Source organism: Myotis brandtii, unplaced genomic scaffold (genome assembly GCF_000412655.1).
Source record: "Myotis brandtii unplaced genomic scaffold, ASM41265v1 scaffold123, whole genome shotgun sequence".
NCBI lineage: Eukaryota > Metazoa > Chordata > Mammalia > Chiroptera > Vespertilionidae > Myotis > Myotis brandtii.
This window is the reverse complement of record NW_005354291.1, coordinates 8,945,105-8,969,926: the sequence shown is the minus strand read 5'-3', so window position 1 is coordinate 8,969,926 and position 24,822 is coordinate 8,945,105. Positions and strand designations below refer to the sequence as shown.

Genomic DNA, 24,822 nt, shown 5'->3' with positions numbered 1-24,822 from the left:
CCAAGGGAACAAAATACGAAAACAGCCTAATTAAATAGGCGAATGGAACTAGGCTCTCTAATCTAACAGAGGCAAAATAAAAAAGCCACAGCAACCAATACATGCACAAAAGTATCAACAACCTTCTGTAGAATATGTCTGAAATTTTGAAAAACAATACTTTAAACAGAAATTTATTTTATTTAAAAAATTAGAGCAAATGTATGAAGAACACAAATTTCTATTAAGAACAGAAGTTTATTAAATGTTTTATAGTAAAATATCGAGCCCACTCTATTACAATACACAGGTTTGATGTTCTAACAATACTGTACTTCAAGTTCATGATGAAACTGCGGGAACCTGCAAAGATATCTTCTCTTCTTCCACAACAACTGCAAATCTGATATTCAGAAATGTTTAGGCATTGGGGAAAACCTGTCAAGTTTCCTGAGTCTTCCACTAACCAATTCTTAAAATTATATATTACTTTAATGGAAAACATGAAAATTTTCTGGTGGAAACACCCATTTTAATATTTATTATCTTCGATAACTGAGAACCACAATCCCCAAAATGTATTATACCATAAGAGAGTCTTTGGAGTCATCATAAGGCTTTCCAGCACAAGATAAATTTCAAGGCAATTTATCAAGGACTGAATTTTCTTAAACCACCAAGCTAGTGATATGTGAAGATAAAAATAAATGTCAAGGTTAGCTGATTTTTTTCCAAATAATAGGATCTAAAAAATATTGGGGAGAAATAAGGATGTGAGAATGAGTGGATACTAGATGATAATAGAGATGATTAGTAAAAGGTACTGAGACTAGTTAACATTAACTAGCATATAATATATTTTCATTCATTACTCAACATTCTCTTCATGTATATTATTATTTTAAGGTAGCATTACTAAAAACTTAATTGGTCCATTCATTTTTCAAGTCGGTTGCAAAGAAATTTCAATTCTGGATATCTAAAGATATAGCTAGTAACATTTTCTATCATCTACCACTAAAACTATCTCACATTCTCAGCCATGGCTCTTGAATACATGGTTTCTTGATAAAATATCACTAAAATAGAACTGATGTTGAAAAAATACCTACCTACCAACTTAACCAATTCATATCCATTAGCTCACACAGAATTAAAACAATTCATATCATTTGGCTCTCACAGAAGCTGGACCTTTTTCCTTTTAAATAGTCTAATCAATCCTGCATAAAAGCAATTATTCAGAAAAGCACACCTAAGATTTGCACTCCTACTCATTTACAAGTATACTATATTGAGGTTTGGGCCTGAAATTGGTACTTCTAGCCCACACTTTGGTTCCCTACCTTTTCCAAACTGGACACTTTATTCTATGAATATGACCATCAACGAGAACATGAAAGTAAAGAAAATAAACTTTAATTCAGATCATGCTTTCAAAGGAATGGAAAAAATAAAATCATATATGATAACATAGAGTACTACAATCTTAGTAACCCAAACATGTAACTATCTCCATTGCAGAATTAAGCAGCCAGGTCAAATACACTATGAACCATTTGATTAAAAATGCTTATCACCAAAGCTTTAACAAGGAAACACTGATGAAAATAGTTTTAAAATATACAGCCTTGTAAAATTATATATTTTTTAACATTAAAACCTTGTTTCAGAAGTTCCCCGCTTTAGGTTGTTACTCAAAAACTCATCATGTTCAAAACTCAAGTTATTGTGAGATCTTGAGATCATAAGCAGCTTCTCCTTATTGGTAAAGTCTTTTTTGATTGCAGTTGGGGGCACAAGCAACCTCTCCATCGGGTCCTCTTTGTTCTCCAGTTTCATATATCCTTTGCTGTTGCTTCGATCCAACCGAGGCCAACTTGGATGTTTCCGCTGTTCTGCCTGAACAGTTAGGGTGGAGCGACCTCGGTCTAAGTCTAAGGATTTTGAATGTGATGAGAGCACATGCAAAGATGTGTTGGACCCAAACTGTCTTCTAGCAGCCCCAGGAGACAAGAGCTGTCCAGCCCCAGGTCCAAGGGCCACAGAGGACTTGTACTGACTAGACAATGACTCCCCAATGGAATTATTCCGAGGGAGCATCATGCTGACTGGCTGGAAGGACTCATTGGTGTTGGGCAAAGGGACCACAAGGGAATCCATAGACAGATTCCTCGACCGACTTTTGAGGTTCTCAGCATCCTCGGTGATGTTATCTATACTGGGCTCATCAATAACACAGTTATTAAGTTTGATCACAGGCAATGTAAAAGCACTGATGGATGACGACACAATTGACTTGGTTTCACATTTCTTAGAGCCACCCGTCTTATCATCAGTTGTCTTGGAAGGAGATGGATACAGGCCAAAGACAGAGACAGAGCTGTCAGAGAGCAAAGGTGGCATAAGATGCCCCAAACTCTTATTTTCATTTAGCGCAAGCTCATCCTCTTCGACAGAGCTGTCCATCCGAAAACTGCTCCTAAAACCCGAGAAAGAGGAAATGGTATTCGCTGCCAGTCTCGAGGCACAGGAGCTCCCATTCTGTTTTACTTCCGTTTCTCCTATCAGACCCGTGTAGATGCCATTCATATGCTTTTGCTCCTTGATTCTTAGCGTGTGGATGTCGATGACTGTGGAATAGATGTCCCTCATGTGTATGATTTTGGTTTCTTTGTCACGGTTCTCATGAAGAATGGCATTAGCACAAATGAAAATGAAAATGCCAATCCCCATGGTGAAGGGGCCAAGCATTTTCATCTTATCAGAATGTAAATGCTGCTCAAAGAAGCGAACCACCACGCCACTTTGGTTCCGAATGACCTGAGTTGCGTTTGTGGACAATGTGGTCTCAGCGTCAATAAAATGTTCTTTTTGGGGCCAATATCCAAGGACTGCCATTGCAATTCCAACAATGGAGATAAGCACTCCTAAAATGAGGAAGAAACCGGAGGGGGAATAAAGCCGGATTTTGCCTCGAACAACCACGACATCAGCCCTTGGCCGACGCCTGACTGGTTTCTTCTCTTGGGCAGCAGGTGAGGGGCTGAGGCTGACATGGTGCTGTGATCGGGCAGAGTCTTGCCTTTTCAAGGCGGCCAGGCCGGTTATCACTCCACCAGTCGCTATCATAGCTCCGTCGTTTATTCTGAAAGGAAGGGAAAAAGATAATAATCTCACCATGTTTAGGGGTATGCTCATCAATTCAACCACTGTTTGTAAATTTTTGTTGCTTCATACAATGAAATGGGGCAGAAGAATAGCTTTTTAATTGGCATAATTTGGGTAGAAGGTTTATTATTGACTACAGTCAAATCCTGGAGATTTCCTTTTTTGGCTGAATTAGTGTTTTTATTATTAATGAAATGTAAGCTCAACGTATATATTACTTCAATAATTTTACTACTTATCATATAAAATAGTTCCCTGGTGATATCCTAAGTCTCTCTGTCACACACACGCACACACACTATCCTCATTATCTGTGTTATTTTACAGAAATGGAAAAATCCAGAATACTTAATAAAACAAACCCTAGACTTAAAAGAAGAATAAGCCCCACTCTTGTGAAAGTCACCAAAGAACTCTTAAACTCCAACATTCAATTTCTCAATTCTCATCTTCCTTACTTCTCTATTTCCATGGATATTACTGACCCCGCCTTTCTTGAAACTCTTGTCTAGGTTTTTATGATCCCAAGTCTTCTGGCTCTTCCCTGACCTCACTATTCCAATTTTGGATCATCTTCCCTCATTTAAAAGTAGACCACCATTCCCTAAGGGCCCTGTCCTTGGCCATCTTCTCTTTATACTCTCCCTTGGCATTCATATCTGCTCCTACACCTTCTACCATTTCCTCTATGCTAATGATTCCCAAGTCTCTATTTCAAACCATAGCCTGGGTTTCAGTTCCACATTTCCAACTCCCCAGTGGGGAGCACATACACATTCATGCACCACTAGCAAAGCTGAACTCACCTCCTACCAGCACTACTTAACTTTTTTAATGGTGTCAGTTCTCAGGCTTGACTCCTTACAGTCATTTTTAACTTATCCCTTTCTTCTTCCTCACATCTTCCAATCAGGTTGTAAATCCCAGAAATTCTCACTACACGCTCTCTCAATTCTACCCCTCCATTCCAACCTACTCTTCCCAGCCCAGAGCAGCTCTTACTAACTCTTGGTACTAGACCATTGTAATAACCTCTCAGCTGCTCTTCCAAACTCCAACTTCTCTTCCTCCACAATCAAGCTTACACACTGAAGGCAGATTAATTACCCTGAAACACAGCTCTGAAGTTGTTTAAAGAGTGGAATAATTCATAAAATATTCTCCACCACCTACCCAGGTTTAATCTGGGATTTCACACCCATGGAATTTAGCTTTATCTCCAACTGTACCCTTTCATTTACATAAAACTAAAACCCAACTATACTCCATATTATACTGTTTCTGAGACTTTGTTAATAATGTTTCTCATTCATCTAGAATTTCTTCCTACTCCCCCCAACTCCACATATTGGCGTCTAGCTGGTCATCAAAGCTCTTCTTTCCACTTTCTTTATAAAGCCTTCTCTGAATGACATAGCAAATCCCACGTGAGCTCTCATTCCTCAGAGAATTTCAGCAAGTTTTCTATGGCACTCACTGTATAATGTCAGTTCTTCCATGTCTTGTGGTCAAACATCAAATTTAATTCACTTTTTTATCACCAGAAACATTCACTGTATGTAGTACTTGCATATAGCCAGTATTCAAAACCTATGTGCTAAAATGCTCAATAAGGGAGTAATTCTTCCCTGAGATTTGCTGAGTGGCCATAATATTAGTATACTAAATTTCCTAGTTAAAAAAACATAAAATTGAAGCCAAAACAAATAGCAACATTTTGTGAGTTGGTAAATATTTGTCATTATTTGCAATGACTAGTTCTCAAGCTGCCAAATCTGGCTGGTAGGATACGGAGGATATTTTAAGACCCACACGGTCTCTGGCGAATTTCTGAGAAGGTTTCTTCACAGCATCAAATCTTGTCTTGCAAAATCAAGCGATCCTTTTGAATTTCTATTTATGATTTCTGTTGTGTTTAAAAAACAGCGTTGTGGATGGTATCTACAGTTTTAGCTAGTTGAACAAGCTGGTTAGTAAATCCAGCCTGCGTTGGAGTTATAACTAGGATTAAAATAGATTAATGTTCGAATACCAAGCTATATTGTAACCCATAGCTCTAGTCTATTAAATTTATCAAAGTATACATATTACAGTTTAAAACTTCTCCCAAACCTTGGCTAAAACAAAACTTTGTGTCAGTTTATGTTTTCTTAAATCAAAACAGTTATAAATGTTTGAATAAAACATTTAGATTAGATAGCGGCCATCTAACTCAGTTACTCCTATATGACAGGATAAGGATTTACTCTGAAATCCTTCAGAATAGAATGAAAACAAGGGCAAAAGGCTTTCATCTGGTTTAAAAATAACCATCATGAGTTATCATTCCATACCCCCCCCCCCCCCCCACCTTTTTAAAACATTTTCTGCAGGCTGTGCCATTCTCCATTTCTGAGGCTGACCAAGGAAAGGGGGCTGAGAAAGAAAAATATATGTATTCTGAAAGATAGATGGGAATAGTAAAGTGGAAAAGAGTGATGAGGGACAGAGTTCCTTTGTGAGCAAGCAAAGCAGGTTAGACCAGACATGAAGAAGTAGCAAGGGCAGTTTAAGAGGATGAACGTTTATTAAAAATGAAAGGAGAGAAGATGCCTGGAGAAGCTTAGAAATAAAGGACTGAACTGGGGAAAATCAAAGCACCACACAGCTTCTTCAGCCAGTCTACCCTGGCCGGGTCTGGGCAGGGGCACCCCACTCCCAGGATTAGCAAACTCGGGTGGAGAGGTCGGGGTGGAGAGCCCTTGTCCTCTTAATTCCACTGGAGACAACTCAACACTAAGTGAACCTCTATTGTGATTCGGGCCCAGCCCTGAGGGGAAAGCCAAGGTGTGCAAACTCAGACACCGCTTCAAAGAGCTAGTATATCTACCTAAAACAGAATGAGCTAACCCCTAGAACAGCGGTAAAATAATTTTTAATTTTGTATTTCATCCTCCTATTATGTCTAGGTTACATTTTACATCGGTGAATTAAAAATAATTTTAGATGCCCTGGAGCATTCATCTTCTCTGTGGCAGGGGAATACATGAGAGGACATGGGAAGCTAGCTCAAAAGTAAATATTAACATATTTCGTTTGTTAAAGAGGAATATTTAGCATGAAAGTCCCCAGTTAAGAGGATGAAAATCAACCTATAGGCTGAAAGAAAATATTTACAATAGATACTAGACCTTTGTTACATGTCTAACAAAGGACTAGTATCTAGAACAGCAGTTCTCAACCTGTGGGTTGCGACCCCTTTGGGGGTCGAACGACCCTTTCACAGGGGTCGCCTAAGACCATTGGAAAACACAAATATAATTACATATTGTTTTTGTGATTAATCACTATGCTTTAATTATGTTCAATTTGTAACAATGAAATTGGGGGTCACCACAACATGAGGAACTGTATTAAAGGGTCACGGCATTAGGAAGTTTGAGAACCACTGCCCGAGAATGATGGGAGCCTTTGCAACAGGCTTCAGGCAGACAAAAGCATTAACACTTAAAAATCAAGTGACTAGCCCTAACCGGTTTGGCTCAGTGGATAGAGCGTCCGCCTGCGGACTCAGGGGTCTCGGGTTCGATTCCGGTCAAAGGCATGTACCTTGGCTGCAGGCACATCCCCAATGGGGAGTGTGCAAGAGGCAGCTGATCGATGTTTCTCTCTCATCGATGTTTCTAACTCTCTATCCCTCTCCCTTCCTCTCTGTAAAAAATCAATAAAATATATATTTTAAAAAAAATCAAGTGACTAGCATTTCAGGGAAGGTTGAGAAAGAATGGCTGGATACCAACCTCTGACCTGCCTTTAGCACACAGCTCAGCACTGAGGGAGGAAACCAGGTAAGGCTAGAAAGGAAAGGAGGGCCCGGTCTTGGAAATTAGCAAGTGGCACACCTAAATGCTTCAGTTTTACACTCACATGCAATGGGGTTGGAGTAAGACACAAGTACTGTTGCCCTTAACTGAGGAAAATTAATCTCAATTTGTAGATGAAAGCAGTCATCCAGGACTGGTTTTGGGAAATAGCCTGAGGATGCTAAGGACAGCTTTGCAACAAGAAGCCTAGTGAAACCATGCAACCTAGAGGGAGGAGATGCACAGGCCACTGCTTCTTCAAACTGCAACATCCACTTGGTCCATACTGTTCAGTATAAGCATAAAAGAGCCTAAATCTCTCTTTTGGTTTATGCTGCAAAGCCACATCCCACACATTTATCACTTGGGGAGGGGGGAGTGTTTCAGGGCATAGGGACCAGGTTAACTACAGTCTCCTTATTGTAACAAGTCAGCATTCTCCTCAATTTTTATAATAACAATAATAGTAATGCTAGCTAACATACAAACACACAACTTATGGCCAGGCACTGTTCTAAGCGCTTCAGGTATAAGCACCTGTTTAGTCTCACAATTCTGGAAGTGGATATAATTGTTATGATCTCTATTCTGCAGAGGAGAAAACTGAAGCTAAGTGAGTTTAGTAACATACCCAGGGTCACACAGCTCAGGGTTGGCTCCAGCGCCTGTGCTCTTACAGAATTTGAAATGGGGACGGGCCTCCAAATTTGCTTTCCCTGTCAGTTTTGATTCCTGTTTCCATCAGAACAGCAGATTTTAAAGAATGCTCTTTGGCCCTATCCGGTTTGGCTCAGTGGATAGAGCGTTGGCCTGTGGACTGAAAGGTCCCAGGTTCGATTCTGGTCAAGGGCATGTACCTTGGTTGCGGGCACATCCCCAGTTGGGGGTGTGCAGGAAGCAGCTGATCGATGTTTCTCTCATCGATGGTTCTAACTCTCTTTCCCTCTCCGTAAAAAATCAATAAAATATATATTTTTTAAAAAAGAATGATCTTTGTCTTTAAAACTGTGACTATGGGCCAACCAACTGCCATTTCTCAAATCACACTGACCACATGGGAAAAGCCATGGGGTGGAGATGAGGACCATCCTTGGGCAAGCAGCGGGCCTCTCACACCTGTTTAGATGCCCTTCAGCACATGAAGGTGCAGGCTCAAAATTGACCACCCACCGCCCCCTCCACACTCCTCCTCTTTGCTCTCCTCCATCCCTTACAGGGTGGGCCAAGACTTACAGTGAATTTCATTGTGTTAACTTGGGCAGAGTTTTTGCTTATCAGTCTTTGGATTCAAAGCTTTATCCAAACTTATGCAACTCGAAGCCCTGTGGCATTCACTAGAGACCTAGGTGGACATTGTTAACTTGTGCAGATATTCATTCAAGTAATTAGTAAAAACTGGTGTCTGCAAATGCAATAGATATAGGGCTCAAAATGTTTCCTGGCCCAAAGAATATAATGATCAGCAACTATCTTTTTGAGGAGGTCATTTGATAAGTTATAAATAAACCTAACTAGATGATCAGCCGCATTTGGTTTCCATATTTTCAATATTCTTATGATTTTATCAAAGGCCAAATGAAAAGATAGATATGCATCTATTCTTCTGTCGACAACCAAAAAAAAATTAGTTTGAATTAACTCTTGGCTACATATTAATCATCCTATTTTCCATTCCCAGTGTTCACAAAACAGCCACAATTTTGCTACCAAGATTACCAGCTTAAAATTTGCACAATAGCACAGCCAGTGTGGCTCAGTGGTTGAATCCAACCTATGAACCAGGAGGTCACGGTTCAATTCTTGATCAGGGCACATGCCCGGGATTGCAGGCTTGGTGCCTAGTAGGGGATGTGCAGGAGGCAGCTGTTCAGTGATTCTCTCTCATCATTAATGTTTCTATCTTCGTCTCACAAATCAATAAAAATATGTTTTAAAAAATTTGCACAACTTCTTCACTGTTCAAACCAGGGTCCTGCAGGGCTGTCTCCAGGCCTTTACCATCCTACCCATTTATCACAGATCTCAGAACTTATCAGTAGGATTTCAATCTTGTTTGTTACCTTTCTCAGTGCAGATGTGAACTCCTGCACTCATTCAAGCACTCTATTACAGTCTACTCGCCTACCTTGGGCTCATCTTCCCTCCGGACCATGTTTATTCTACCCCTTTCAGCCAAAAGCTCTCTCCTTGACAGAAGATTTCTGCCCTGTGTGTCACGTGTTAACACTATACCATTCTGTCTAATCATCAGGCTTGCTCTCTCCTATTCTTGCTCTGATAACAATTTTTAAAGCCTTATTGTTGTCATCCTTTCCACCCTTCTTACAAGCTTAAGGACATTCTGTAATTTGCTTTTCATGGCACTAATTTATACCATTCTTTAGTATTCACACTCTCATGGGAGTTGATTCCTGAACATGTAGGTCTTTTGATCACATTGCGAGCCTACTATACATCAGATATGGTTCCAGATGCACTCACATACTAATATCTGAGTTGATGATAAGTAAATAGGCTTGCATAGTTGAGAGACTTTTCAAATTTTTGAAAGAGACATTCCTTTTAGCCAATTAAGGACCAGGAATGTTGTCTAAGTTCCAACAATGAATTAGCACAGTGGTTCTCAACCTTCCTAATGCCGCAACCCTTTAATACAGTTCCTCATGTTGTGGTGACCCCCCAACCATAAATTATTTTCGTTGCTACTTCATAACTGTAATTTTGCTACTGTTATGAATAGTAATGTAAATATCTGATATGCAGGATGTATTTTCATTGTTACAAATTGAACATAATTAAAGCATAGTGATTAATCACAAAAACAATATATAATTATATATGTGTTTTCCGATGGTCTTAGGCGACCCCTGTGAAAGGGTCGTTCGACCCCCAAAGGGGTCACGACCCACAGGTTGAGAACCACTGAATTAGCAGGAAGAACAGGATTGGTATTCATGATTTCAGGTGCCCAGTGCAATGTTCATTTTTGGTGAAATCTTTCTATTGTTTTTGTATGCTATCCCAATGCCTTGCAGAGTGCCTGGAATATAATAAATGCTCAGCAAGTTTATTGACTGTGCACTGGCTTAAATATCATTGAAATGCGTGAGACACTAGGGACACTGATTTCAAGGAGTCTGGAGTCCAATGGGAAAGCAAAGTGCACATTCATGAAATGATAAACTGATTGTATGATGGAGTCATGGGAACACTGAAGAATGTTCTTCCACATGATCTGGAGGTATCAGGGGAGGCTTCCAAGAAGCAGCAGTAGTTATCAAAGGCTTGGTACATCAGTAGGAGTTTGCCAGGCAGACAGACTCTCATTCATCCTTGTCCCTAATTCTTCCACTGGGGTCCTTGCCCCATGCTTTCTCTTTCTCTTTTCACCTAAAGTGTGCCAATTATTTTAAATATACTTAACAATGTCTTACTCACATGTTTGAATTTTTATTCTTATCTCAAAGCTTAAAAATTCGCCAGAATGTGAGGCTCTCTACCAAATGGAAATAGAAATTAATCTATGCCTTTAGGACCAAACAAAAACATTATATAAAAATTCCCATGTGGTATTCACAAATGTGACAGATGGAAATACTTTCTGTTCAAGCCAGAACAGTTTTAGGACTTTCTTCCCAATAGAGACATTTTAAACTTTTAGAATAGGATTTCTAGTCTATCTATCTTTACCAGAGTTCAAAGAGAAAATGCCTATGGTGACCAATAGTTCAATCATATTGAAGTTTAAAAGATAAGATAGAATAGAAATCATTTTTTAATGTGTAGCATAATGGTTTTGCACATGGATATTGGAATCAGAGAAACAAGGGTCACAACCTTGCTTCATCATTTGATAGCCATGCAACCTTAGCCAAGTTGTCTTAAACTCCTTAGCTAAGTTCTTCCATCTGTAGGATGGCAAAACACTCTTTGATACACAGTGCATCCCAACTTCTTGGAGCCTCAGTTTCTTCATCTGTAAAATGGGGACAGTAACAGTACCTATAGGGTTGTTGTAAAGCAAAGGAAATAATGAATGCACATCACAGTTTAGTGTTTGGGAACTAAGGTCTACATTAGTGACATCAGCTATGTCTGATTTTAAGGTCTTTTTAAGGACAAAATTCAAAATTAAGTAATATATATAAAATGCTTACAGTGTTGATTATACTAAGGTCTCAATAACTTAGCTAATATTATTAAACTCTTCATTGCTCACTATTAACTCTTTCATTGCTCAGCTAGGCAAACCAAAACTATATTTTAATGTATTAAATTAAATTTTAGTGATGGCTCACTGCATATGGAAAGGAAATTATGACTGAAAATTTGTCCTGGGATTTAGAGTCAAAAACTATCTGAATGGAGTCTGTGCATTTTAGTGGCAGAGCATGAATAATTTGATGTTTGCAAAGAAGAGTTTACATAAAAGAGATCAGGTGGGGAATATATTATAGAAAGAATAAAGCCTGACTTTCTTTTTTTTTTAGTTTTTTTTAAGAAGAATTTTTATTTATTTTTTAATATATTTTATTGATTTTTTACAGAGAGGAAGGGAAAGGGATAGAGAGTTAGAAACATCGATGAGAGAGAAACATCGATCAGCTGCCTCCTGCATACCCCCGCACTGGGGATGTGCCCACAACCAAGGTACATGCCCTTGACCGGAATCGAATCCGGGACCCCTGAGTCCGCAGGCCGATGCTCTATCCACTGAGCCAAACCGGTTAGGGCCCTGCCTTTCTTTTTAATTCATTCTATTTCTTCATATTTAAAGACTTGTAACAAAAAATAATAGCAATAATAAAAGCAAGATAGAAAAACCCAAACCAGTCCATCTGATGTTTTTACTCATCTTAATGATGCCATTGAACCAAGAATAATCTGATCGATTCTGCAAACACCATTCTGTTTCCGTAGGGACATTTGGGCATAAAACAGTCTGAAAACAAAGAGGAATATGAGGGTTGGGGAGATGGGGACCAGAGAAGATACCATAAGGGTGAAATAAAGGGAAAGTGCACAAAATGGTAATTTTTTGACAAAAAGTTTAAGCTGTGATTTTATGTGCACTCTGAAGGCCTTGCTGGTCTGTCTTGGAGAGAATGGTTGCTTAATATTCAGGATAGTACTACATTCACACAAAAGCTGGAATTAAAGGGAAGTATAGAATTTTTTATAATTAGCAGAATATAGGTAAGTCATTAAATATAAAATATCACTTATGGTCAAGTGCATCCTGAATGTGCAGAAAATGCCAGGAGTAGAGACTGCACTTGTATGTGCTCTTGGTTCCCAATGCCTTCCACACCTGTCACCCTCACAAACCATAAACTATGGGCCCACACCAATTATGAGCTGTGTAACAATGACATGGAACAATTGCTCTCCAGTGACTAAAATCTATGAAGTCCACAGAGCACAAAAGTCTCCAGGAGGCCAAATAACGGATCCATAATGAGCTATTAGAGAAAACCCTGCTGAGACCCAGTGGGAGACGTTTTCCACAGGAACCTAAGAAATTAGAAGCCTATTTCCCCCAACATAGAAATATGCTTTCTGCCCTCGACCCCAATTCTTCAAATTTGGACAAGCTCTTATAATGACTGTCACCCTCTCTTTACACTGCACTTCCTGACAGGAAGTCAACTTGGAATTGGTATAAGGAAGCTACCCCTAAAGAAGTCACATATTTACTAAATGCAGGAAATTAGCTGAGCTATCCCTGGATAGAGAGCTGAAGCATTTAAAATCACAAATTGGACTTTTCATACAGATCCCTCCTCTGCTGAACATACACAGGAACTTCACTTAGAGGTATGATGACCATGTTTGTGGAGACAGCATTCGAAAGTGAGACTCTGCCTGGCCGGCACAGCTCAGTGGTTGAGCGTCAACCTATGAACCAGGAGGCCATGGTTCTATTCCCAGTCAGGGCACATTCCACCAGGAGGTCATGGTTCTATTCCCAGTCAGGGCACATTACTAGGTTGCAGGCTCAATCCCCAGTATGGGGCTTGCAGGAGGCAGCCTACCAATGATTCTCTCCCATCATTGATATTTCTCTTTCTTTTTCTTCAGAAATCAATAAAAATATATTTAAATGTTTTTTAAAGTACAGAAATAAACCCTCACAGTGACTGATAACCAGATTTTGACAGGAGTGCCAATGGGGGAAAATAATATCTTCAACAAGTGGTGCTGAAATCACTAAATACATATTCACATGCATCTCTCCCTTGCTCTCTGAAATCAGTAAAAAATATTTTTTTAAAAGAAAGTGAGACTCTAATAGGTACTAACATTCTTTCCAGTGATTTTAAATGCCCAGAAAATCCAAACATACTGTTGACAGTCATATAGGAGAAGGGGGAATGATGGAGGGCAGTAGTAAGTTTCAATTCCTGCGGCTCTACTTTCTATCAAACATCTTGTATAAGTCTATCAGTTTTGCATGTTACCCAGCTGTGCCAACACTGTTAAGGATGCAAAAGACATTTCTTCTCTACTGCAAGTAAGGAATCATCTCTCACCAGAGCAAAAACACCATTTAAATTAGTAATGAGCTGTGTTATGTTTTAATCCATAGTAACATACATCAAATTTATCGTAAAGTTTTCCAAAGATGGTAGCTCAAAGCTACCATTAGAATTTTTTAAAACCTTAGGAAAACATTAGAAAATAGTTCAAACTACATCATTTCCACTGGAGCATTTTACTTTTTATTTTTTCCTGTAAGTAAAATCTGAGAAGTACACATTTTTTAAAGTAATTTAATTTTATTTTTCCCATCACCATTTATCCTCTTCTATGCCTATGAACATTTTATGTTGCCTATGAACTCTAGAATTTGATTTTTTTAAATCTTGTTAGTAATTCTATTGGGATCATGCTAAATCTGTACATAAACACATGAGAACTGACATTGTTACACCACTGCAGCATTTTATCTAAAAATTTTATTTTATGTCAGTTTTAAAAACAAGATCTTTCTCATTTCTTACTTTTTGTTTCCTGGGTATTTTCTCACTGGGTTTCTACTGTGCTTTCTTTCACTAGCATTTCTATCTTTAAGTGGCTGTTTGAATATAGGAGGGCTACTGATTTTTGTGCATTAATTTTGTACTAAGTTACTTTACTGAACTTGATCAATGTTTTTAAAAATTTTTTTTTCAGTTCATTCTCTTAGATGTTCTAGAAATACAATTATATCATCCAGCTATAATACCATTTTCTTCCCCAATTATAAATCTGCAATTGCTATTTTTCAATCCAGGTGACAGATATTGAACAAAGTTGAACAAGTAAGCAACCCAGACATCCCTGCCTCTCTCCTAGTATAACTGGCGTGCCTGTTTCACCAGAAGAAGGACACCAATCAATGCTGCTGTATTTAGGGTTGTTACCTAGAATTCCAGGAGACAAAATTAATTGATTCGGAGCTGCTCCTGGAGAGGAAGACCAGGAAAGGAAACGAAGGAGCAGGTGAAGGGCAAAGGTGGGGGATAAAGTGGAGGAAGAAAAGGAGAAACATGTACCGGGGGAGAAAGTAAGGGATTACTATTGCAAACAGTAACTATCCGAAATGACGACTAACTCCTACATATTTTCTGTAAGATCCTTACTTCTTTCCATCTCTTTTTTTAAGAAGCATTTATATAAGGACAGGAATTATCTCCTGGGATTGCTGGGACTACTGAATCATCTACCAAATCCTGACTCTAAAGATGTAACCTGAAAAGGAAGAATTGAGAATAGTAAACTGCATAAGTTATCAGAAGTATAAAAAAGACAGGGAAGAATGCTTAGCAGTAAAAAACGGTTTCAAGGGAGGCCTAACCTAACAACAGAGGAAAACACCATGTCTCCAAAACACCATATGCAGGTGACCACTTTTCACTAGAGGAGGGTATTTTGGGGTCATGCCTGAGATATTTTTAGCTTCAAATACCTGTTATGCTTTATTATGGTGTGCTTCACTGGTTATTTCCTGTGAGAGATTGCAACCCCAAAGAAAAATGGACCAAAGACGTTAATAGCCAATTCACAGAAGAAAAATACAACTGTCCAGTTAACAAATGAAAAGAGTAACTCAATAGTATGCAAAGAAATGCAAATTAAAGCAATTTCAAAAGTGAAAATATAGCTTCACTTCCTAATTGACAAAAACAACAAAAAAATGGGATTGATTATGCCCATTACTAGGGAGGTATAAGGAAATAAACTCTAATAAGCTGTCAATGAGAGGATGAAATGGTACTTTTTAAAAGTTAATTTGGGAATGACTTTTGCAAGTTTAAATGCCCATCCCCCTCCATCTCACTTCTGTGAACCAGCCTTTCAAAAGACTTGTAGACGTAGACACGCATACATAAAAGTACACATTTCACGCAGCAGTCACAGCAACAACTTGGAACTAGCTTAAGTGCACATCAATGGAAAGTTGGTTCAATCAGTTATGCTGCATCTATACAATGGAATAAGACATAGATATTTTAAAGGATTAATGTATGACAATAAGGAAAAATGTTCACATCATATTTTGTAGCTTTTAAAAGAGAAATAAAGAGTAAGGTCCTGCTTATGGCAAACATACAGAACATGTGTTTGAATACATACTGGAGGGATATGGGAGGCAACATCCTTATTAACAGAGCTTACGCTTAAAGGGTGACATTGCGGGTGATAGGTAACAACACTCACTTTATATGTAACCTCACTATTCACCTTTTTGCAAGGAGCATGCACTGCTTTTATTTCATTTCCACTCTGGAACTCTAATTAAATACAGGGCAGAGAAAAGGATGCTAAAGTTTTGAAAATTAGAGTAAAAGGGAGACCAACTTGATACACATTTGGGTAATTAGATGGGCTGGCTCATTTAAAAAAACACAAGAAAATAGCAAATGGCTAAAATCACTAACTAGACTAAATCATAAATTCAGGAAAGAGACTTACTTAGACCATAATCTTAAAGCACAGGAAACAATTCTGCCTACCTGAGCAACACCTGCATCTATTGGGTGCAAGGTAACATACAGGAAGAATTAAGAATTGGTATCTGAAAAAAAAAAAAAAGCCCGGCCAGTGTTGCTCAGTGGTTGAGCATCAACCTATGAACCAGGAGGTCACGGTTTGATTCCAGGTCAGGGCACATATCCGGGTTGTAGGCTTGATCCCCAGTGTGGGGTGTGCAGGAGACAGATGATCAATGATTCTCTCTCCTCATTGAAGTTTCTATCTCTCTCTCCCTTTCCCTTCCTCTCTGAAATCAATAAAAATGTATTTTTTATTTTCTTTATTGATTAAGGTCTTATATATGTGTCCTTATCCCCCCAATACCCCCGCTCATGCCCTCACCCCCCTAGTGTCTGTGTCCATTGGTTATGCTTATACGCATGCATACAAGTCCTTTGGTTGATCTCTCTCCCTTCCCTCTGAGGTTTGACGGTCTGATCCATGCTTCTTTGTCTCTGGATCTGTTTTTGTTCATCAGTTTATGTTATACGTTATTTTTTTAAAAAAAGAATTGGTATCTGCCTTTAAGAAATTTCTAGACTTTGCTCAAGGATAATGCTCTGCGTTGTAAAGCAAATCCTTTATCAGGATTGATATGCTTCATCTGTCCAGGGTGACCCTGACTTATTCAAACAGCTCCCTCTGTCCTTCAGAGGGGGGACGGCTTTCTTCCCCCAAAGCTCAACCTCACTGAAGTCCTCCAGTTACTCTCACCTTACAACTCCGATTCACTTATGGAAAGGAGCTTCTTTCTGAGAATGCCCTGTAGCTTCAGAATTATTCTCATAAAACTTGCAGCCATAAAGGCTGGACAGAGATCTTCAGCTCCAGGGAAGATGAGGCACAAGTATAGCATAAACACGCTCGCATGAATTCAGACTGGTTGGGGGTTTAGACCCAAGAAGGATAACTTTCTATCTACAATCCCAAGGCAGAAACTGAATTCAGTGGTGAAATTTCTAAGTCTTTTGTTTTTTAATCTTTATTGTTGAAAGTATTACATATGTCCCCTTATTTTCCGCATTGACCCCTTCTAGCCGGGCCTCACTCACCACCCCAGGCCTTCACCACCCTATTATCTGTGTCTATAGGTTATGCATATATGCATACAAGTCCTTTGGTTGATCTCTTCACACCCACTCACCCACCCTTGCCTTCCATCTCTGGATTTATTTTTTTAATTAGTTTATTTTGTTCATTACATTCCACATTGAGTGAAATCAAATGATACTTGTCTTTCTCTGACTGGCTTATTTCACTTAACATAATACTTTCCAGGTCCCTCCATGTTGTCTCAAAGGATAAAAGATCCTTTTTTTACTGCTGTATGGTATTCCATGGTATAAATGTACCACAGCTTTTTTATTCATTCATCTACTAATGGGCACGTGGGCTGTTTCCAGCTCTTAGCTATTGCAATTGCGCTGCTATACACATAAGGGTGCATACATTCTTTCTGATTGGTGTTTTGGGTTTCTTAGGATATATTCCAGAAGTGGGATCACTGGGTCAAATGGCAGTTCCATATTTAATGTTTTGAGGAAATCTCTAAGTCTTAATTGATGGAGCCACTGGTGACTATCATAGCCTCCCCCACCCAGCCCTGCCTGCTCAACCCATGATCTCGGATAGTAATTCCTTCTCATAAAATAGTTGAGGGCTATGTTCTATTTAAAAGGTCATTTTAGGATTTGTTCAGACTTCAGTAAAATAAAGTTGACTAAACTAAAGTCTATAGGCTTACTGAGATCAAAGTAAACATTAGTTAAATGGTGACTTTTTAATAATGATGAATTCCAGAAAGAAAGAAAAAAGTTTTATCTTGAATCTTTTCCAAGAGAACTGTCAAGAGGTTCAAATTATTTATCTGGAGACTTTGGGGGAAGGTATAAAAAATTGAGAAGAAAAAATGCATAATCAGAATGAGAAAGGAACTAGCATTTGCTTATTTCTGATATTTTTAAGGAACTTAATATATATTATCATGTTTAATCTTCAGTAAAATTGTGTAAAGGAGAGAAAAAAAACTACCATTTCATTGAGACTCAGAGAGGGTAAGTAATTTGCTCAATGCCATGAGCCAAGAAGTAGAAGAATAATGTTTCAAAAGCACGTGATTTCTCCTTCAATCATACTGCATGTTAACAGAAATAGGATTGGGGGCAGGATACATAATTGGAAATGTTGAGAGAAAACAAGCAGATGAGGGTGAGAGTGAAGAGTTCATAGTTATGATTTTAGAATGCAGTAAGAAAAAATGTTATTTAAATAAGAACAAAGTATGTCATTTAAAGAAAGAAATCAAATGCATCTCTGAATTGCATAGCATAGCACCATGCCCTCAGTAACTTTGTTGGTTAGAACAAAATGAGTTCAACTTCTAACCTTTATAAGAACCCATTTCTATAAAAATTATCAAGTCTGTATGTGGGAAATAATCAAATTCCCCCAGCCCCCTCCCCAAAAAAAACCATACACACCAAAACTATATCACCTAATGCATAGGTAAAATAAAGATCAAATATTCCCAAAAGCAGGTAACATTGGCAACAGTATAAATCTATTTCGTTTCCTAAGTATCTTATTACTTTAAGGCACAATTTTTGGTATTTTATCTCTCCATTGCTACAGATTTGACCATCTGTCTCCAAAACTAAGAGAAGGATATTAAAACATGTCTCCTATCACTCTAAAAACTGATTGATATTTTAAAACCCAGTCAGCAGACTGATGAACCTCAGAGGGGAGGCGGGGGTGGGGGAAGAAAAGCACACCTGTAATACTTTCAACAATAAAGATAAATTTAAAAACAAAAACGAAGAGCCCAGTCAGTTTAATGATTTCATTTTCCTCCCTAAAGTATCATATGAGAAGTATAAGCTTAGGAGATATCAGCAAAAGCTTTTATATTTGTAAGCAATCTATACTAATAAAAGGGTAATATGTTAATTAGACTGGATAGACTGGACATCTTCCAGACGTCATTCCGAACATCCTTCCTGACAAAGCTGGGGGCGTGGGCGGCCTACAAACTGCCCACGGCCCCTCGCCCAGGCCAGTCCCGCCCCCCCAGCGGGGACCCGATTACCCAATGGCAAACGGGGAACTGGGGATGGGTGGCGGCGGGGGACAGGGCCGGCTGCGGGCAGCTGGGGAAGATGGCCCTGATTGCAGGCCAGGCCTAGGGACAGTACCCGCACACGAATTTCGTGTGCCGGGCCTCTAGTGTTTATATGAAAGTTTTCTATGTCTTTCCAAAGGGTAATTTGGCAACGTGTATATTTTTCTTTCAATTATATTAACAAAATGATTTGACCAATTAATTATGGTACATTCAAATAAAGGAATACTATGTGGTCATTTTAAAATGTAGACAAAATGTCTGACAGGAAAAAAATGTTCAATAAGTAAGTTAATTGAATATAAGAAAAACATAATAGGGCAAGCAATTTCATTTAAAAAATATTTGTATATACACAAACAGAGCTGGAGAACAAATACAAAAATGTACACAGCTGTCCAAAGTCTACTACTGACTGAGCTACACAAATAGCCCTGTTATAATTAAAGGCTCAGAGAAAAAAAAATATACATAAAAAAAAATCCTGATAAGCCATTTGGAAAAGAGCTCACTCTATGGTCCAGCTAAATATAATTTTTCTTTGCTCATCTATTAATAAACATCTCAAGTAGAAGATCACTTAAAAATCTGGAATTTCATTTCATTGGGCTAATATGCCTTTATTTTCAAAAGTCAAATGACTTTGTTGTTACATTAAGAGCAATTTAAGAGCTACAACTATGAAATTTATAGCTCAAATAAGTCAACATGATAAAACTCCTTGTGAAAAATTGCAGGCACACTAATTTTATCTCCCACCGATATAGCTGAAATAACTCTTTTTTAATGATTTCAAAAAAGGCCAACTGAATAACTAGCTAGCTACTAGGAGTATCATAAAAACACTCATAAATTTCTTAAATAGTTGGTTATAAGGTCCAAATGTCTCTGCTACAAGGAAACCATCCCTTTACCCTTGTAAGGTAGCTGGCATTGTGTTTATTGTTTTACATTCACTAAGACCAAATACAGCCTTCACAAGTACTGGGCAGGCAACTCCCTGGGCTTTCTTTCTATAAGGTCTTCTGGCATGAGATAGTTCCAATGCGTAGGAATTCATAATCCGTAACAATCAAAACATTTTGGCAGATACATAACAGGAAACACTAGTATTGCAATATCATAAAGGGAGAGAAACAGGGTCAATCAACAGTTCAAAAGCAACGTGAGAAAAGAAGCAAAACCAGTACCTGAAAAGAAATGGCCCAGGAAGACTTGGGGCAGGGGAGGTAGGAGCACCAGAAGAGTTCATTCAGATAGAGTAGTGCCACTCAAATGTGGCAACACTGGTATCACCTGTGGGGTTGTCAGAAATCCAAATTCACGGACCAAATGCCGCCTACTGAATCAGAAATCAGAGGATGGCCTGGCTGGTGTGGCTCAGTGGTTGAGTGTCAACCTATAAGCCAGGAGGTCACAGTTTGATTCCCTCATCATTGATGTTTCTATCTCTCCCTCTCCCTTCCTCTCTGAAATCGATAAAAATTAAAAATAAAAATAAAAAGAATGTAGAATGTTTAAAAAAAAATCAGAAGATGGGCCTACCCTTCTGTTTGAGCAAGCCCTCCAGGAGATTCTGAGGCCTGCTCATGTTTGAGAGCCACTGAGATGGAGGAATTTCCTCAACAGGCCCAGCCTCTGCTCAGATGAAACAGGGGGAGCGAGGGGGGGTTGAATTGCTGACCACATTTCTTCTAAAACAGGACTCTTTTTCTGGGGTGGAAGAAGGTGGGGGAGGGAATGCTATTATTAGAGAAATATGGCTGGAGACAAGAGCGCCCAGCAGTGCGAGTAGGATTAGAGAGACCCCTCCTTGCTTCCCCTAGGGTCACACCTAGAAGACTCTAAAAACCATTAGGACCTATTTTTGCCTAAATTGCTTTGACTACAGTCTGACCTGGTTCCTATCAACCTGGAAGGATCTGTGAACCATAAGCAGGACTGTGTGTTTTGCAGCTTCACATGGAGCAAAGGAATGCACAGAAACAAGGCTGCACACTCAAAAATAATGAACGTGGCTCCAGAAAATGAAAGGTAGAATTCCAACTCTCTTTGTTCTTTAGCAGTTTATTAATCACAAAGTTCCCATCTGGATGGAAAAGAATAACTGACCACTGTTACACATAAGTCATCCAAGTCAGTATGCTGTCTGTGTAGCACACTGAGACATTTCCACTGCACAGGTTATGAAGTTATGCAGCCCTACTTTTTTCTAGACAGGCTTCATTCCAGATGTCTCATTTTCTTAAGGGACTCTACATGCAACAAGGTGAAATAAGCTTCAAGGTATCATTATTAATAAAGTTTGTAAGCAATGTAAGTCAGAACAATCCCTAATATTTACCTAGTTCTCGTAAGGTTTTCATTTACTAACTTGGTCCTCCTGGCAATCCTAATAGGACTGGCAGTGGCATGTCTCATTTTCTTAAGGGACTCTACATGCAACAAGGTGAAATAAGCTTCAAGGTATCATTATTAATAAAGTTTGTAAGCAATGTAAGTCAGAACAATCCCTAATATTTACCTAGTTCTCGTAAGGTAAATTAGACTGGATAGACTGGACATCTGATACTAAAGTATGATACCCCATACTAATGGGGGTATCAGACTTACTGTCGCAAAGCACCCCTGTCACGTAAGGTTTTCATTTACTAACTTAGTCCTCCTGGCAATCCTAATAGGACTGGCAGTGGTCATTAGGGCTGTTCACCAACATTCCAGTTCTCCTTCCAGGCCACAGGCCCATTATTGTGCTGTATTTTCCTGACCCTCTGAAGTAGAGATGTGTGTCCCTTCTAGGTGAAAATCTGTAAAAGGCAGTGTGCAATTTGCTATCATCCCTTCCCCTTGCCATGATGACCAATAACCTTCCAGAGAGTAAAAAGCCAATCATCCCAGGTTCTCGTACAAGGATGAGGTGGAAGAGCTATTGGTCAATCCACAATGGACATGAGTGAATGAAATACATTTCATTATTTCAAATTATTGAGATTTGGGGCTTGTTACAGCACATAACCTATTCTGACTGATACAGGTAGGTGCTATTATTATTCCAATGTTCTATATAAAGAAAATGAGTTGGAGAGTCTAAAAAATACCTTAGTAACACATAGAAGGGTAGTCTCACCAAGTAAATGAATTTTTGTTTAATGCCTGATCCTTTGGCTTCCCGAGCTAAAGGAAATTAATTAGCTGATTCCTCAAGGAGTCCCTCTTGTGATTCCAGTTCATACTTGGCCAAACTGAGATGTGATAATATCACATGACCAAAAATTTCTCAGAGACTGCCTTCATCTAAAGAGATTAACATGTTGCCCACGGTGACTCAGCTGTTATGTGACCAAAAGAAGGATCCAAACCTAGATCTTTCTGACACTAAAGCTTGGGATTTTTATCACAAAACTACATTACTTTCATGGCAAAGCACACCCAAAAAGACTAAAAATTCTGGTCCTTAATAGCTATCATCTTGAGGTCATAATTTAAGTTATGGCTTCAGGTTTTTATTTATAAAGTGAGAATACTTATCCTCCTTTCCTCATAGGTTGCTATGAACTAGGTTCAGTTTAAAGGGTTTGCAAACTGCACATTAATAGAATTACAACTAGTAAATAGTAAAATTTCAGCTCTGGGACACTCCTGGTTTATAAATGGCTCTAAAAAGGGGGGAAGTAATACTTTGTATTCACTGCTTTTAGAAGAAAAGCTTTTTACTTTCATTATTAGGGATGAAAATATTTCTAAAATGTAATACTTTATTGCAGGCTCCTCAAACAATATTAAACACAATTTAATTTTGTCCTGATGACTCAGAGTGGTTTTGCCTTGTTTTGATTGGAATATCAACTAGGACATGGTCTTGTGCGATATACTCTGGACACGTTGTGAAAAGCCAAGGTCTTTTCTTAAGAAACTTAAGGTCAAGAATGGGAAATGACTTTTTAAAAGCATAATCGTGATTAGTGCTATCACACAAGTAAAGGTCCACAAAGGTCTGGAGGAGAGCAAGAAGACTCGGAAGACGGCCGACGCTGCCATTGGGAGCAGTGGGTTACTGCAGCAACTTTGCCTGCCCAGCTCTTGTGTGGGGCTTTGGCCTTAGAAATGAGAGCCAAGTGAATAGGTTTATTGATACTTTGTGCAAATTAAGAGCAAGTAAAGTTGGAGTGGAGTGAAGACTTTGGGTGTACATATTCTTTGGTTTTTATGACATCTATGTAACTTTTTTTTTTATTTTTTTATTTTTTCGATGTGTGTCTACTTCCTGGTTTTGCTGGGTTCTTAATACGTCTGTCCATTTCCAATGAGTGTAACATTATATATTAGACCAGCCTTTATGTTAGAGAGCTTTTTAGATATGTTGTAACATGAATTCAAGAAAACCGTATCTTCTAGATTTTACACTCCATATACATGTTCATAAAGAATCCTTCCGGCTAGTTCAGGGTTTACCAGTATGTTTAAATTTCATCACCCAAAAGATTCTTTCTAAATGTACCCATACACTGCCAAGTCCACTGAACCCGAGTAGACAAGACTGTTAATGATACTTTCAAACTTTTAAAAAGTACCATCCATTGGTGCTCAAATTTTCATTTGGTTTCTCTGAACTCCAATTGTCATAATGACTCAACACCAAAAATAAGTGTTTAAATAATACTCATATCAGGCTTTCATTGACTCACTCAATTCATGTATGCATTTCTATCTACCCAATAAATATTTACTGAGCATTTGCTATGCCTAAAGCACCTTGCTGGTGGCCAGGGATAAAATGATGAACAATTTAGATTTAATCTTCACCTCCTTGAATCTTTACACATCAGATGGCAATTGGGTTTTTGTTTGTTTTGTTTTGTTTTTACATACTGGCACAACTTCAGACACCCTCCAAGAATTGTTTTGTTCGGGGCAGGGAAGGAGGCATCGAATGAATGACACTTAAATAGAGAAAAGGAGATCTTATAAACAGGGGAAGGGTGGGGAGATTTATCATAATTTTGTCAACTGTGAATGTCCGCTCAAAATTTAAGGATGTGTCATGTTATGGAGACTTTTATTCTCTTTTTTCTAACTACTGACATGTAGTTCTCTTTAAATTATAAAGGGCTGGTTTCTTCACCAAGGAACGATACACTTCATTAATAATGAAGCTTGCTGTCGGCCAGTCAAGCCTACAGCAATGAAGAGAGCATACTAAACAATTTGTCTCTTCAGGTTCCAATTTTCTCTGCTGGTGTCTACAGGATGCATGGGGAATTGCAGGTGGGAGCGGTTCCCTTACTCTCTTCTGCTCATCCTCTCACCTTGGCACCTTATCATACACTCTGTAGGAGAAGAAAAATCCTTCCCCTTTGGGCCAAACTCAGTTCTTTCCGTCAATCATGGTCTGTAACTCCCGACACTCCTCCCCCGCCTCTCTACCTCCTGCTTCCTTAGAGGCTAAATTTTCAAGTCCTTCCATGCCAATGAATTCTCTTCTGGATGGAGTGATAGTGGATAGATGATCTACAAAACAATAAAATCTTTTATACTGCCTTAAATAACTTACCTCCTATGAGTTAATATGCCAAGAGTCTCTGACTCTCCCTTTTCTTTGTATTTCACTTCCGAAGGTTGGTTTGGAAGTTCAGTATGTTTCTGGCTCAAAAAAAAAACCCCACAAAAAACAACAACAACAAAAAACAGTGT

At 38.7% G+C, this 24,822-nt stretch overlaps 1 protein-coding gene across 1 annotated transcript in view; it reads right to left on the bottom strand.

The window, feature by feature from the left end:
- Positions 1-269: 269 nt before the first annotated feature.
- Positions 270-24,822, bottom strand: part of TMEM200A (transmembrane protein 200A) — a 60,834-nt gene continuing 36,281 nt past the window's right edge. The window contains exon 2 of the mRNA XM_005858986.2: positions 270-3,127. Within this exon, the coding sequence (XP_005859048.1) occupies positions 1,636-3,111 (1,476 nt within the window). The 5' untranslated portion in view covers positions 3,112-3,127 and the 3' untranslated portion in view covers positions 270-1,635. The remainder of the gene's footprint in view (positions 3,128-24,822) is intronic.